This window comes from Neopsephotus bourkii, unplaced genomic scaffold (assembly GCF_033783945.1).
Source record: "Neopsephotus bourkii isolate Nb327-2 ecotype Australia unplaced genomic scaffold, CSIRO-AGI_Nbou_v1 NB_1781, whole genome shotgun sequence".
Classification (NCBI taxonomy): Eukaryota; Metazoa; Chordata; class Aves; order Psittaciformes; family Psittacidae; genus Neopsephotus; species Neopsephotus bourkii.
Window position 1 is genome coordinate 691,588 of NW_026902255.1, and position 16,778 is coordinate 708,365.

A 16,778-nucleotide genomic window follows, 5' to 3' on the forward strand; every position below is an offset into this window, starting at 1 on the left:
GAAGAGACAGAATGGAAAGTCACTCCCCATCTTTCATTATTATTTGATGCCTATCACTCATGCTGATAAAGCCAAAGAGCTGAAAGATTTGAGCTGTTTCTCGCGGGTGCTGACATAGCAGAGTGTATATCAGGAAAGGCCTGACATTTGATGTGGCTTTATCATCGTCAAGCAGGCAAATCAAATGGATAAATTAATCACCTTTTCCCTCCGTCATAGGCTTTTATCCCGCAAGGAGGAAAATGTTTCCAGTTTCTCCTGGGTTTTTGAAGTGTGGCACTATTGTATTTGCCAGCCTACATAATGCCTAAGTCATCAAAATGCCAGAGGTAAAGAGGAATGTGAATACCACTTATAGCACAGCCTGGAAGACCACAAAGCTGGGTTTCAAGCCTGTCTGGTCTATTTGAAAAGCCCCCAGAGATTTCCAGCCAATCTTTCCCTCAGCTCACTGACTCTAGCTGCTTAGCTCTGAGCAGCCATCTCACGTATCACCACGTATTTCTCATTTCTCATTTACATTTAATAAGTAATGATATCTCTAATTTCACTGCATCTGGTGGAAACATGGAGGGTTGTGGGCAAGCTTTTCAGCCTGAATAAGGAATAAAGAGGTGGGATACCATTGGTGTCAGGGTCCCAGAACGCCCTCCTCTTTTCTGGGAGAGATGTGCACTGTAAGCCCAGGAGCAACCCACTGGTGTTTTATCAGTAGAACTAAGGCATACGTATGCTACCCCTTGCAAAACTTTGTTGCTGGGTTGCTTGATGTTGCCACTGCAGTGGCCATATTTGCATGCCTTTGGGGTAAAACGATGTTACAAGTTCATCACAGGGAATCTCACTTTCGAGACTGTCTTAAAATCTCTATTCTGTTACAATTTAAAAGGAAATTAATGTTAAAAGGTCTGTCTTTTTTTTTCTGAGTAGCATTCCATAGATCGGTCCGACTTCTCAGGAGTTTTAAAATATAGCTCTAGGGTTTTAAAAAGAAAAATTAAACTTTTTTTTCACCTTCCCTAGTGGAAAAAAACAAACCAAAACAAAACACAACAAAAACCCCGCAAGACATTTAAGTGATCTTTTTCTGTTCAAAGGCTCTAAGCTTATATGTCTCTGTGAACATTTAAAGAGAGTCTTTTTTCACTGCTGGTAAATGGTTGTAATGGACTTGTGGTTCTAATCTGCACGATGTTGTTAGCATGAAACATTTTTACACTGGAATCACAGTGTTCAATGATTCTTTATACTGTGCGTGCACACTCCTTTGCCATGCTTGCTAAAGATGGAGCTGCACATGAGACTAGCTATGACATCTTGGTATTTTCAACAGCAGCATAATTGTTTCTATGATATTTTGGGGTCTGAGTGTTCAGAGCACCTGCAACTTGCCAGACGCTTTGGATTCTGTGTTTCAGGTTGCAGCTTTCTTGATGAGGGATTCAAGTGTAGGTCCATTTAGTCTTTTTGCTACTGGACCCCTTTGCCACAGTTTGGTGGCTGGTTACAAATATTTGGGAAAGGGCCTCGGACAAAACCTCACTCTGTCTGGGATGAATTAGAAGTCATGCAGCATGCAACTGATGATTTGTTTATTTGTTTTATTTCCAGCACAGCGATGCAGTCCATGACCTGCTCCTGGACTTCATCACATGGGTTGGCATCCTGCTCTCACTGGTCTGCCTCCTGATCTGCATCTTCACCTTCTGCTTCTTCCGTGGACTGCAGAGTGACCGCAACACGATTCACAAAAACTTGTGCATCAGCCTCTTTGTGGCAGAACTCCTCTTCCTCATTGGCATTAACCGGACTGACCAACCGGTAAGAGCCAAAGCACTTTCTGTTCCTGCCACAGGCTCTCATCTCAGTGCATATGGGATGTTTGACCATGCAGTGAAATGTATTCCATCACTGCCTTAATTCAGTACATGACTTCTTGAAGGGTTGGGGCCCTGGTTGTTAATGGGGAGTCATATACAGGTGCCTGCTGTTATTTCAGAGGCTGTATGTGCATTATTTGTAAAATAGGTGTTATGTTTAATAAGCAGGTTGCAAAAGTGCATTTATACTACGTACATCTTTACATTTTTATTTGCCAGATTGTGTTCATACATGCCTTTCTATCTTTGAATATAGTTTATAAGTGCAGAGATGTATCTGTTTTAAAGTAGTTCACAAATATTTTCCAAATGAAAATAAAAGTTCTTCCCTTGGAGAAGAACTCCTTCATTCTTATTAAACTTCCCAGTAAGAGTAATCCTGACTATTGCGTTAATTCAGCATGGTACAAACACCTTCCCTTGCTCTTTTCAATCCGCATGCAGATTGCCTGTGCCGTCTTTGCTGCCCTCCTGCACTTCTTCTTCCTGGCAGCTTTCACCTGGATGTTCCTGGAGGGGGTGCAGCTCTACATCATGCTCGTGGAGGTTTTTGAGAGTGAACACTCCCGGAGGAAGTATTTCTATTTGGTTGGCTATGGCATGCCTGCACTGATTGTGGCTGTTTCAGCAGCGGTGGACTACAGGAGCTATGGCACAGACAAAGTGTGAGTGAGATTTGGCACTTGTCAGGAGAGATGGGAGTGGAGATGACAAAGGAAAGCAAAGAGCCCAGAGACCTGGCAGACAAAGGAAGCTTGTGCAGACAGCTCAGCCAGGAGGCATGCCTTGCTTTATCTTTGTGTCTCTAACGCACTCCATGATAATAGAGGACAAATTCCTCATTATGAAATTATTTGCAAAGGTATTTTCTTGGGGATGTCAGTTGGGGAAAATTTTATCACATCATTGCACAAGATCAGCAGAGGTGGCTGTCCTAAGTCTCAATTTGGTACTGTATCAGCAAGGTCATCCTTATTCTCTAACCAAAGAGTATTTTTCATTTAGATAATGAAACATTGCTTTTTTTTTCCTCTTTTTTTAAGTGTTGTATCAAATTAGCAGAGCCTGCACATAAAGTAGATGGTGACCATGGAGTGCATTAGACTCTTTGCAAATTGGAAAAGCTACATCATTTATCATTATGAATATTCTTAAATGTTTTCAACATTGCTGAAGCTGGTATCAAAGCACAGCTCAGATGATCATGCAACAGTGCCTAATGGAAAACACAGTAAAAATCAAGCCTTTGATTTTCTTTGCCAGCTTTGTTACAATAGCACTAACAGTGTGTTTTATTTACTTTTTTATAACATTGTGGGTTTTTTATTTACCTTTTTTTTTCCCTCTTTCTGTTGTTGGGCTGCCTTTCCCCTGTCATTTTAATTGAATTAAGGGCTCAATCTGAAGGCATGCATAGCAATGAGCTGGTGGTGTTTTTAAAGATCTTTTTTAGCATAGGTTGGGTCAGGCCATGGTACTAGTTGATATTCTCTTAAATTCAACTGCAGAATTTTTGCCTGAAACCTTATTGATATATATCAACCTGATTCCTTGGAGAAGCAAATCTGTAGAGCAGTGGAACTGCTCATGACCCATTACCATGCCAGTTGGTAGGCTTGCATCCCAGCTGGATATTTGCCTCATTCCTCCCATGAGTAGCTGAATAGCAACCTGAATTTGTATAAATGTCATAGTTTGTGGAAAGGAAATGGCATGCACAGTTAAAGACAGTAAGTTTTCAAAATCTCTACTAATTTATACTAAGTAGTTTTACTGACTTTGACAGGCTTAAGGGGCAAAGAAATAGTAATACAACAGCTGATTACAGTTTTTGCAGAAGACTCTTTCCATCAGCTGCTGCCTGCTTTCTGACCCAACCAACTCTTTCATTCACATCCCCTCTTAAGCCATATATAAGCTCCCATTGAATCAGATCTTGAAACATCCTGTCTTATACCTTTAGAGAAATTTATTCTTACAGTGGTGTTTCTGTGGAAGACCTAGCTTTTCACAGTGGCCTCTGTGGGGCACACTGAGCCTTAAACATGTTACAGCTGAAGAACCATGAGTCCAGCTCCCTGGAAATCCAGATAGGATGCTCTTGCAGATTTGCTATCACTGGAGTTGTGTGCACCCCTGTCTGGTTCACAGTCTGGTGTTTTAGTGGCTTCTTCCCACGCTGTTCAGCCTGTAACTTCTCCAATGTTACCATTGCAGGGCTTGTAGTACCAGAGTGATCTTTTTGACTTCTCTCTTAATGTTTTGGGCTGCCTACCAAGAAAAGCCAACATTGCAACTAGTTTTCAATGAAAGCTAGCACTAACTGCATTCTCTTTCAGTGCACTATAACTATTGGGTGTTGAAAAAGTCTTACTTCATCCTCTTGTGGTAAAAGGACATCCACAAGTCCACGGTATTACTTTGGACATGAGACAGCAGCTGATTTGCATCCACCCTCATCTTTGCAAAGTCCCTCTTGATGCTTTGTATGGACAGCTGATGTACCAGTGTAGGTTGTGGGAGACAGTGGCACACAGCAGGTGGCTGTAGAGAGTGGGAACACATCACACCTAACCACAGCTCCTGCGAGGCATCATGGCAGCTTTGCAGTGCTAAAATGTTTCTGTTCCTATTAAATGAATATATGGACCTTTCTGAAGCACAGCAAAATAAACATATTCCATGGGACACACTACCTTTTACTATCATGCTTTGGGTGTCTAAATGTTTCCATGATATGGGAGATAGAGGCAGAAACTTTGGCTGAAATTCACTGAAGGTAAACAACAAAACATTGCTATCTTTTTATTGAGGAGGCAGCAGTCCCATGTCTGTGCCAGTAAAATCTCTCCCTTCCCACAGCATAAAGTAGTATTTTTCATTATTAAACATGTATATATAATACTTTGCAGATAAATATTTACAGAGATTTGCAGAACCAAAAATATTTATTTATAATCTCTAATTCCAGAGTGCAAAATTTTATCACGTTCCTCCAGTGGAAAATAAAAAACATACAATATGTTTTGTATAACTATCATGCTCCATCTGGTTGATGGATGATGATGTATTTTTCTGTGTAATGTTATTAGAAGGGTAGAACTGATTAGAATTCGTAGTGAACTATATGCCAGGCATACATAATTTGATTGCAAGAAGTTGCTTGGTTTTGCCGGGTTTTGTAAAACATCTTCTGGAATATATTACTTGCCTTCCTCCATTATTTATTGCATTTGTTTAAGCAGGACTTATGGAGCTGTTAGTGTTATTTGTTTTTTGCCTGGCATTTGGTGCCACCATTCATACATCTCAGAATGATTTGCTTAGACACCCAATGTAGGTTTTCTTGATTTCATTTTCCTTTTAAATCCAACCCTCCTGTAACACATGTCCCCATTACATAGCCAGGAACAGGCAGCTGTTCCTCTGTCTGTTTCTTTGCTCATTATTTGGTGCTTGTGATTTTCTGAAGCATCCCATCCTAGTATTCATATTGGCGCTTTGGAGTAGCTGTACAGTAAAGATACTCTCTTACACTTAAATGATCCAATGATTGGAATTGATCCTTTTCCTTTTACTACTTTTTGTTTAAGAGCAGTTCAAACCATTCGTATTAGGTGACTAATTTCCTTTTATAACCAAATAGCAGTGTAGTGATTCTATTAAGAGATCATCCCATTCAGGCCAGTATGGACTATTCATGTGAGCAAGCTGTTTGGCCCTTTTCCCCCAGATAAATTGGAAGTGTTGCATCTCACCTTGTTCTGGTTGTAATTTCTAAAATAAAGGTGAAAAGCAGAAAGCCCCACTGTAGACAGTGTGGTCCCCCAACACTGCCTGAGAAATTCTGTTAATGCTCATGTGAACTTTCAAGTGACCATTTCTTACAGGCCAGGTCTTCAGATGCTGGGTCTTAAATGACAACATCTCAGGTTTTGCTGCAAAAAATAAAGAAGACACAGGAATTGCAGTTTTAGGCAGTTACACTTGCCAAGTCCTGTGTGTTAACCAAATCCATCCATCTCCTGGTCAGATCTGATGTCAAGCACTTCAGTGAGCAATGCTGTGAAATGCAGAGGGGAAATAGCATTTGCAGTTGTTGTTAGTGTCTGGAAATGACTTCTGTCTAAAATTCAGTAAAAGCTGGATTAAGGTTTTAGCAGCCTCCCTGTGAAAGGACTCACTCAGGTAGCAGACTATCCAAAATCTACAGCAAGAATCCATTCCATATTCCTGTACTGTCTGGGGATTCGTATCAGTGCCTCTTACAAATCTCAGGGGAAAGCATCTATGCTTTGAATGGCTCAATATATTTTAGAAAACATAGGTATATTCATCCACTGGTGATCAAATTCATCGTGACAGGAATCTCTTTATTGTTTCTCCCCCCCCGCCCTTTTGGTATGCTATAAAGCAGGATATACATGGTAAGCAATCCAGCTGTCAGAAAGCAAAATGAAAGCCTGGTGAATGTGTACAGCCTCCAAGTCCATCAGCCAGCTGCCAACATTTCATGCATGTTAATGTTGCTTGGAAAATAGCTTCTAACAATATGGTCTGTCTTGGGTGGCTCCACTGAACTTTCAATGTTTGTGCTGGGTGTTTGGAGGAGGAAGCATGAGCAATGTAGACCGTAGACTGCTTAAAGCAGAAACTATATTGCACCCTTGAAAGGCATTGTGCATACATATTCCATTGCAGCACCCAGACAAGGAGGCTGCATAGCCATGTGAAGGAAACCGCTGAGCTCCCATGAACAACATGATGTGTTTAGGGGTCTTCAAATTTTACGGTCCGATGGCAGCTAATGATTGTTTATTGGTTATATTTAATGCACACCAGGGATAGTTTAGTATTTGATTTCTCTTCATGCAGAAAATAGAGTAAACCCTTTGTAGTCTTTATTACTTGAGAAAAGCTTTAGGTGAATATGGCAACTTGTCACTTTGGAAGAGGAAATTAAAAAGTAGAGGAAAGCAGCACCACGGAGCTTGTTACGAACACTGAATATGCTTTTCTCTTGGAATAAGCAATGGGGTTTTGAACAGCATTCCCTTCATCCACAGATTTCCAGATAATCCACTCTGCCCTGAAGCAGCTCGTTTGCTTAATGGGAGCAGAGTCTAAACTTGTAATGTAGTAAGTCCATGTTCGTGGTGCAGCTGTGCATGGGGGGTCAGAAGTATCTCAGCCCGAGATTAGCAACTTTGGGAAGTGAGTTGCCTGATTGCTGCCTTGTTTTCAGATGCTCATTTATGCAGCTCATTGTGCATGTGGTTTTTTGTCTTTTAAGGGAAGAAAAGCTCAGTGTGGCACTTGTCTGATTAGCAATTTGCAGCTCCTCAACACAATTGGTGAGATGCCTGTGTTTTGATGTTTTGGTCTTAGTTTGCATTTTTAATGAGGTATGACTTAAATGTGTTCAAAGTTGTCTCACTGATGACCACAAAACCCAGCTTTTTTAAGTCCTTCTGAGGACTAGAGGCAGCTTTCTGCTTAGTCACCTAAGACTCTCATAGACAGTCTTATGGAAAGGTGATTTTTCTATTCAAACAGAAATGACATCACATTGTTCAAAGTGTGCAGAGGGAGAAAAAAAAAGTTTTCTCCATTTTTTGCAAGCTCTACTTTTCCTTAGATTAAGCCATCTCTTGTTGGAAGGGGACCTTTTGCTCTCTGCCTGTTCCCTGCTTATTCTGAGGGCAGGACCTGGTTCCTCCACTGTTTCCCATACACAGCATCCATCTCTTGCCATGGATTGTGCTTCAAAACCAAACAGATTTTTTTAGGGGAATGGGGTGGAAAATTTTATCCGTTTAGCTGTCTGAGAAGGAAACCAGTTGCTTCACGCTTCTTTTGCTCAGCACAGCACAGCTTTTCCCTCATGCTGTATTTCAGTTTTCAGTGATTTTCCTTGTATCCCAATCTATATGCATTCAGAAACAGCTGCATCAGATGTGACCATATGGCTGGCCGTCATGCTTTAAGGACTAAAGAGTAGGTTTATGTCTTTCCTCTTCCCTGGGCTTTCCAAGAGCTGGCTCACTCTTCGTGCTGAAGGAAAACCAAGTTTCTTGGCAATTAAAATACACTCTGCTCCTGACACCTCTGGAAGTATGGGCATGGGACATTTTGGAAGTTAAACTGGCAAAAAAGTTCCATTTATTTTAATTAAAAACCCACAAACAAATAAACAAACAAAACCCCACCTCTGAGCCCCCCCCCCCCCCCGCCACCCCCCCGCCCCAACATCAGCAATCTAATTATCAGTAGAAAAAAGTTGTGGGTCTGGGTATTCCCTGATTTATAAGTGTCAACTGAGGCATAAGAACTCATTACACTTTTTTTTTTTTTTTCTATGGAATTCGGGAGATAAAGTCTGAAATTCCATGTAACTGTGTGAACTGCTACTATGCAGGTGTCTTCTTTCAGGGGTGGAGGGAAGGACTTTTTACAGGGACTTTATTACCCTTGAAACCTTTATTCCTCTGTAAAATCTAGTTGCAATTGGGCAGCGTTTCAGGTGTTATTATGGGTGATACACAGATGTCATGATTGCATAAACCCTTTCTTGTAATAGATCAGACTCAAATACTAGTGTGGTTCCAATACCAGCTTCATCTGAATCACCTTGAACTTCAGTAGCCAAAGAGGAAACAAGATTTCCCCAGCAGTTGCTCTGAAAGCCTGTTTGCCTCTTGCATTAAGATTTTGATGCTATTACATGACGATTTTGGATGAACAGCTGCAGAGGCAGTTCAGGACTGATGGTTGCGGAAGTGATGGCATTTTGATTTGTGGCAAATAGTGGCACAACTATTATATATAGATTGATAGGTCTCCAATGCTGATGAGACCTGAAATTTGTATAGTCAGAGAGGGAAGTGAGAAGCTCATGAGACCTGAAATTTGTATGGTCAGGCAGGCAAGTGAGAAGCTTTCTCTACATTCTTTAATTTATTCATATTTTGGCTGCTCCCAGTCAGAGAGGTTCCGGACATGTTTTATTTTCTTGGCAGGGTGGTCTCTTCTGTGGGGCACAGACCTTTCTGCCTGGTGCAAAGTCCATTGCAAGGGGAAAAAAATAACAGCTCATGCGCTAGAACTGACATTTGTCAGAACTGCTATCTCTTCCACTATGATAAATTCATATATACAGGTCCTGTCTCTCGCCTAATTCTGAAATTCCATCTGATGTTTAGTATGAGTGGTTTTATGCTTTCTCAGCCCTCTGTGTATAAATGGAGCTGTGATTTGCAGCACTGCAAACACGACAAGATATTATTATTTTAAACATCGTGCAAAAGTTTCTTGGAATTTATATTCGTCTGTCTTGTAACCAGTCACTTCCATTTTATCTTCCTGTCGCCTGCAATGAACTAGGAATGGAAATGTAATTTCCCAGGGGCCTTAAAAAATGTGGGGAGTATTAAATGCGGTTGAAATTAAGTGATTAATAATTTAGTTTTAGGCCATGAATCAACTTCATGTGATAGCACAGACCATATGCAGCCCTCGAAACATTAGTGGAAACAAAATGCTCCGGAGGTTCAGGGAAATAAAACGCTCTAAAGGGGAAGTTGCTGAACCTAATTAAACCTCAGCCTTCTGTTACCCAATTGTGCTTCCCATTTGCACCAAATTTGCTCTGATCTGCTTGCTCGAGAAATGCCATCTTGTTTGACAGTTGACAGACAGCTTGTGTTGCATCAGAGCTGGAGAGAAAAGAGGAGCATAAAGCAAAGAAGCAGCTCCATGGATCCTTATCAGACCTCTTCCTTAAAAAAACCCCACAGTTCTAAGTATTTTTTCTGACAGGTGCAGAAAGCCTTTGCAGCCATGTCTTGTGCCATTTTCTCCCTGCTTCCTCCAGAGGTAATTATCTTATTCCATCAATAGCACTGTCAGAAATTGGGCACATAATTCAGCATTTAAATGAACAAGCAATGTAATATTTCCTGTCTCCCACCGGTGTGTTTTGCTGCTCACATTCTTCTCTGTCACTCTCTCACTCTTGATGTATGTCCTGGGTGCAGTCCTTGAATGCCTTCTTTCCCCTGTGTTTCATTACAGATGTTGGCTCCGACTTGACACCTACTTCATTTGGAGCTTTATAGGACCAGCGACCTTGATAATTATGGTAAGAACTCCTAATTAACTACTCCATCTCTCAGGTCAAGAAATAAAACTTTTGCTGTCCCTTCACGCTTTGTCTTTAATTTACACAGATTAATTTGAGAAAGGCATGTTCTTCTTTGACCCCACCTGGCACAAGCAATTAGACCCTCATTAGGAGAGGCTCTTGGCATTGCAAAATACTTGATCAAAATGGGCCGGGGAGCTTCAGAGCAGTCTTTCGCAGAGTTTTGTTTCTACTGCTGGACATTTAGAATTGCCAAACTCTTTTGATGCCCCTCACAGCCCTGCTTTTGCATTCCAGGGCAAAGCTTTGTACTGAACATGCGATAAATCTGGGTTGGGGGGAATGAAATAAAGTCCAAACTGGAAGAGAGGTTTGATGGGGGTTTTTCCTTCCTGGCAGGAGTTGAAGCTCATCTACCTTCATGGTTAGTATATTGCCAGTGTATCAACTTAACACAGCAACAAGGTAGACAACCCAACTTTAGAGGCAGCTGGAGTTTTCTTATACTTTAATCACTGCAATATGGCTTAAATAAACCATCCTTTGTTTTGGATAGGCTATGGGTTGGCTAACACAGCAAACCAGCGCTCTCATGTCAATGAAGACATTGTCCTTGCTTCTTCTGCAACTGGGAGCTGTTTCAGCAGCCTTCCACCTAAGGGGGGGGGGGGGGGGGTGGGTGTGGGAGGAGGGGTGCAGTGCTGCCAGATGCAACTGGTGGATTTTTTTCCCCTTAAGCAATTCATTCATAAAAAAAGTATCTTCCCTTTCTGACATGTCTCAAACACTGGCCTGGGCTTTTGGGGGACCTCCTTTCCAAGACCTAGCAGACTTGTTTAACATTGAGGCACTGAAACACTGTCACATCTTTCACAGAACAAATCAAACTCTTTTTCCTTTTAATTTTTCAACTTTGCATTGTGCTAAGCATCTTCAAATATCATGATTTCCCTGCCCAACTTCCCTGTTACACCATATAGTCACAGAAAAAGATGCTTTTGTGCTTCATTACCATGGGGCTAGCTAAGCAAGATGCTTGGAATGACTTCACAACTGTACTTCTCTAAGACACAGAAAAACAGTTACAGCAAATATTTTTCATTGTCCATAACATTGAGGCACTACAGTTGATGTTGGAGCCAGCCTCATATCAGTAGCATATGCAGCGCCACAGCTTTCATAATGTTGTGGCATCACCAGTCCTGCAGTCTACAGGCCAACTCACCTTATAAAATGCTTGGCAATTTTCTATAATTCAGATGCTATAAAACTGTAATGGGAGCTAATTTCCTACAGTGATTCATCTGTTACAGAGAAGAAGCTGACTTTCTCCCCATCATATTTGTGTCGTGTCATGTAACCAGTTTTTTTTCTTTTCCCCCATATTGCAGCTTAATGTCATCTTCCTTGGGATTGCTCTCTATAAAATGTTTCATCATACTGCCATACTGAAACCCGAATCTGGATGTCTTGACAATATAAAGTAAGTTGGCAGGTTTTTTCCTTTCTCTCTTCCTGTTTCAGTCTTCTGCTGTTTATGCCCCTGTTCTTTTCTGAGGAGCATACAGGGAACCAACTCTGCTGGCAGCAGTGATAACAGAAGCAATATGTGTTGTTATGGCACTACAGAGTGGTTTTTAATAGGTACCAACAAGTGACTGATAATGAAGCACTGTTTTTATTGGGATTTGGCTGCCAGTGGTGGCATTTTCCATGAAGGAAGCAAAGTTGTATTTGCTGTCCTTGAAGCAGGTAACCTCCTAGTCCCTCTGTGTAAAAGGAAATTTTGCCTGATAATTACTGGCTAATTATTTCAGTCTTTAGATAGAAGGTGTTGAAATTGTTGATCATTACTATTTCTCTGTGCTCTGAGGGTGGCAGCCTTACTTCTTTTGTGTTTGTTTTGGCCCCTGACAGATTTAATGACCCAAATTCTCACCAGAATCTGATTAGTTTCAACAGAGTTGCTGGGAGTTTACCTGGGGGTGCTGACATCAGAGGATGTGCTTGCTAGGCAAGGCATGTATTGCCCTTGGACTTGCTAAACATCTGAGCTTGGGCATCTTACTGTGTAGCAAGCTACTTCATTATATTGATAGAATATTAGTCTCCACAGTGCGTGTTTATTCAAGTATCTCCGGCTTTAATTACTCGCTTCAAAAATACAAGTGGGATTTCAGGTGCAGCGCATGATAAGATGGGGAGCCTGCTAATTAATAAAACCATCTAATGAACTTCAGGGGGAGGAAATTGCTGGAAGTCAGTGCTTTACTGCCCACCCAGGAAAAAGGAGTGGTGTACAACATGGTTGAAAGTTGGTTCTCCCTTCTCTTCCTTTCGAAGAGGCACTCGGGGAGCTTGCCTAACAAACAAGCTCTTGCAATGACTGAATTTCAGAATTGCAAGGCAGTTCTCAGCAAGATTATTGTTCTTATAGCAGAGCTGCTCTCTCAGAGGTGTCTTTCATTTAAATTACACCATCCCCCCTTAAAATTTTCCCATGCAGTGCCACTGGCATGCCACACCCTGCCATGGGCCTTTGGGTTAAGGTTTAGTTTCTTAAGTGTAGCTACTTCTTCAAGGGTTGGGAGGAAAGGGAGCCAGAGCCTGCACAAGCACAGGAGACCTCAGTGAGGTCAGGGAGCTGCAGGGTGCTCATTCGCCATGTCTGTCCCTGCCAAGGTTGTGGGCAGACTGCTCTGCAGTGTGCTTCTGTTTCTCCTGCCATAAATAAGCTAGTAGATTAAATTAGAGGAGCAGTCTCTCCTGGATGTCCAGTACTGATGCCAGCATGATAGTCTTTCATTTGGTCTTGGATGAAGTGTTAAAGAAATGGTACATTTAATAACACTTATTAATGTGACTACCCATGCGTTAGTGCTATGGGATTCCTTGCGGAGAACAGCCTTTATAAAGTTACCCATCAAAATCTGTCTAGAAAGCTTTGCAGTATGACATTTAAATTAAAAAAAAGGGGGGGAAAGTGTCTGATGATAACAACAAAGCCCACATAATTAAACACAGAAATAATAATTGCCCACAGTATAATCTTCCTTATATTAATCTCTAGAATTGTTGTTTATAATGCCAGGAATTTATACAGCTAGTTACATTAATTCTAATGTCATTGTGAAATAATTTATAGCTCCTTTGGCAGATGAGTGTCTATTTCTGATTTGACTTCATTAAAAAATTTTGAAAACACAAGCAATTTAAATACTTCTAAGTATGTTGCCGATACCCTTCCAAATGTGTTGCTTCATTGCAAATGACGTTTTATGCTTGAAAAAGTAAGGAAAATGTAATATAAACTCAGGAAGACCCCAAGCTCACCCTAGGAAGTTCATCAAAGCAATAAATTCAGAAGGGACTTGACTGTAATTTCTGAGTACCTAAGCAGCCTAAATCTCTGTGTTGTCTCAGTATTAGTTATGCTTGAGCTAGGAAAAAGCACAGATCTTCAATAGAGAAGGGAGCTTCGAAGTAGCTTTTCTAGGGGTGTGAGGGGCTTGCAGTCTCTGGAAAACTTTCCGGTAAGATCGCAGTCTTCTTGGTAAAATTGTAGTCTTGTTCTAGGTAAGATCTTGGTCTTCTTCCAAAGTCAGTGGTTCTAACTCAGTTGCAAAATGTGAATGAGGTTCAGCAGCTCTAGAATAAAAAGCCACAGACCACATCATTTCAGAGGTGAACAGCAAGATCCTTTTGAGCTTACCTCTGCGGGTCTATATAGCTGGTGAAAAGACACCCAGGTCTGTTTCTTGAGAGATGCACTGCCTTTGCTGGCTCTCAGCATGGTCCCAGAGCCTTGCATCTTGTCTTACCAGTTTATATTTAAAAGACCAAATCAAACCAAGGGCCTGCATTGCAGGGCCCCTTGCTGCCATCTGCATGTGACAGTTTTACAGCACACAAAGAGCTGAATGGGAATTTGTTCTCCCAGTTAATTTCCTAGCACTGCTCTGTGTTAGGCTGTGGTGAAGCTCTCGCAACATAAATCCTGAGCCTGTTCAACAACAGCAAAATACTTGATTCCCTATGGCAACGTAAAAATAAAGGCCATAAAATATTTTAATAGGCTGTTAATAAGCTCCCCTGCAATCTGGTGCTTGCCTATGTCACTTTAAAGGTTAGAAATACATTATGAAGTATAGAAAATAGAGAACCAAATAACTCCACTTAAATTAATGAGCTTGATAAGGGATCAGGTGTCACCTGGGATACCTTTAATTACTGCACCAACAGAAAAGCCATTGAAAGGGCAGTGCCTGAACCAGATGCTGTGTGGCTGAAAGATTTGTAGGCACTGTGCAAAGTTGTAAAAATAACTTCTCTAACCTTCAGGAACAGTCCCTGGTTATTGTGCCAGAATGGGATAATCTGGCATTCCATGATGGAGCACTGGTTACCCAGGGATTACTGAGCAAGAGATTTGATGTTCTGGTACAGAGCTGGTTTATTCTTTACCCACATTAACTTGTCCAGCATAGCCCAGCACTTTCAAGTGGGAAGTGGGGTGCGTCCTTCCCCCTGTGCCAAGAGCATCCTCCTTGTATGGCAGGTTGATATTGAGCTGATTCAGTGGCTTGCTCCTGCTGACAGTGAGGTTCATGCTCTTGTCCTGCTTTGAGGCATGTGGACAGAAGATATGAGCTTGTGTACACGGGATATGTTCAGAGATGCAAGAGTTTCAGCGCCTGCTGCTGATGCCAGGAGGTCAGACTAGCTCCCATTTCACAGCATGTACCATTACCAAAAGTAGCATACCTTTATCTAGGGCCCTGAAAAGTTCAGTTTCTTTTCTTCCTTCAGTACATTAAAAAAGAAATTTTAACGTTCAGTCAGGGTGGGGATCTCTTCTGACTTTTAAATATATCTTTAATATGAAGCTACACAGACAAGGATGCTGAAATGGCTGCCTGTTGGGTGGCATGTGCCCATATTCCTCCCATAAACACAGGGCAGGAGAGGATTTTCCTTTGCAACCTTTTCCAATGGCCATTTCCAAGTGCTTGACATCCACTCTGGTCATTTCTCTTTCATCTCTTCATGCCTTGTTGGCAAACATAGGTAAGCAGAGGTGGGCAGTGAGGAACATTGTTTAGCCTTTAGTAGCTCTGCCCGTATCACTTGTTTCTCACTCATGGCCTAGGAGAACATAAGTGGGATGCACAGGTTGCACAGAATTGTTTGTGAGCACAAACTGATTAACTGTCAATAAATGTAACTGAGAAGACATCGTTTTGGAGTATTGATTCCACCAGCTCTTACAAGCTTGCAGGGAAGACGGATCTTTCAAGCCAGGGACTACACAAGCTTTTTGGATGGCAAAAGCCTGCTGTGCTGTTTGCATCTGTAGCCTGCAAGGTGGAGAGTATAGGCGTATCAATGTGGTATTGATGCACTCTTGCTAGCAGATGGCTACTTGCAAGGACTCGTTACTAGCTGGAATACTTTAGAGCAGCTGTGAGACTGTTTTACTGGAGGTTGCTGCCATGTGGAGTGATTTTAGAAGCTGAGCAGCTCAGTCTGTCCTTCACGCTTTTCCATTGTGCTGGGTAGATGTTAGATGTGTGAAATGTCTCAGACTGTCTTAGACAGGACTACACTGTATCTTTTTTATATTCGTATTCCTGTAGGAAGCCTTATGTGACAAAGGAAAATACATCTATATGTGAATAGTCTGAAATGGTTCTTCATCCAAAATGGTTTTCCATCCATCAACTCCTTTCTGGGTGGTCAGGCATGTACTGTGGCTGCTTGTGGTCCCTACACACCAGGTTTTCATCCTACCCATGCCAGATGCTGCAGCAAGACAAACCATCTACATGTTTCCAGATGCTTAGTCCCCATTCTCTGTGTAAAATGGAGGGTTTCAGATGAACCCCCTCCCCAAATGCCTTTGTGTGGTGTGACAGTGCAGTGCTTCTCTGCAGACATTCAAATACTGCTCGTTCATGTCATTGTGATGTTTGCAAAAAGAAAAAAAGAGGGGCTAAACTGATCGTAATCCAGGTGTGCTCTTCACCATATCTACTGAAATCAGAAGTCCTGTCTTTGCTGTATGTTGTTATCATGCACAATGTAGAATGCATTAGTTACTTACATGGAAAACTGGTAGAAAATTGGGTGGGTAGAGTACTTATTTGGTTAACAAAAGGCAAGCAGATTGAAAGGATCCATTAACGGGACCGAGCAGCTGCTGTGCCTAAAGTTAGAAAAGGCATCTCCAAATGGCTGGGGGGGAGAGAGTGAAACCTGATTTCTCTTAGCAGAGACCAGAAGCCATCCTTTCTCTTCCTTACATGCAGAACTATTCGTTTGAAGTTCCTATGGGCACCCATCCCCTCTGCCCAAGTGCTGTCTGACTATGGTGGGGTCTTTGAGCATCTCCCCCAGCCAGACCAGACTTCCTGACTTTCTTCTGCACTGCAGTAGGTGGAAATGAGATTTTATTGTATTTACTTTGGAAGGGCAACATTTTGGCTGTGGCTGCCAACTGCAGTTGTGAACCCAATAGAAATAAGGCAGGAGGCAAAAATCTTTGTCAGCTTACTTCTCTTTTTATCCCATTTTACTGCATTGTTCTTTTAGCCAGGATGTAGCTTGGCTCATGCCACAGGCCACCTGGATGCTCTTCAGAAAGCATGACTCTTAGGGACCTCTTCAGAAAGGAGCATGTTGGGCTCTAGTCCTGGGTTTTGTTGGAAAAGCTCATCCAGTGCAACAGAAACCCACTGAAAGTCATCTTGGAAATC

At 41.8% G+C, this 16,778-nt stretch overlaps 1 protein-coding gene across 24 annotated transcripts in view; it reads left to right on the top strand.

Moving 5' to 3' along the window:
- The window catches only part of ADGRL3 (adhesion G protein-coupled receptor L3), a 515,386-nt gene that overhangs the window by 448,385 nt on the left and 50,223 nt on the right, over nucleotides 1–16,778 (top strand). For all 24 annotated transcript variants that reach the window (XR_009729502.1, XR_009729503.1, XM_061379988.1 and 21 more), the window contains 4 exons: nucleotides 1,612–1,821; nucleotides 2,325–2,545; nucleotides 9,954–10,020; nucleotides 11,415–11,506. Coding sequence is in view for 22 of the 24 variants with exons in the window: in XM_061379988.1 (XP_061235972.1) it covers nucleotides 1,612–1,821; nucleotides 2,325–2,545; nucleotides 9,954–10,020; nucleotides 11,415–11,506 (590 nt within the window). In the remaining 2 variants the exon portion in view is untranslated. The remainder of the gene's footprint in view (nucleotides 1–1,611; nucleotides 1,822–2,324; nucleotides 2,546–9,953; nucleotides 10,021–11,414; nucleotides 11,507–16,778) is intronic.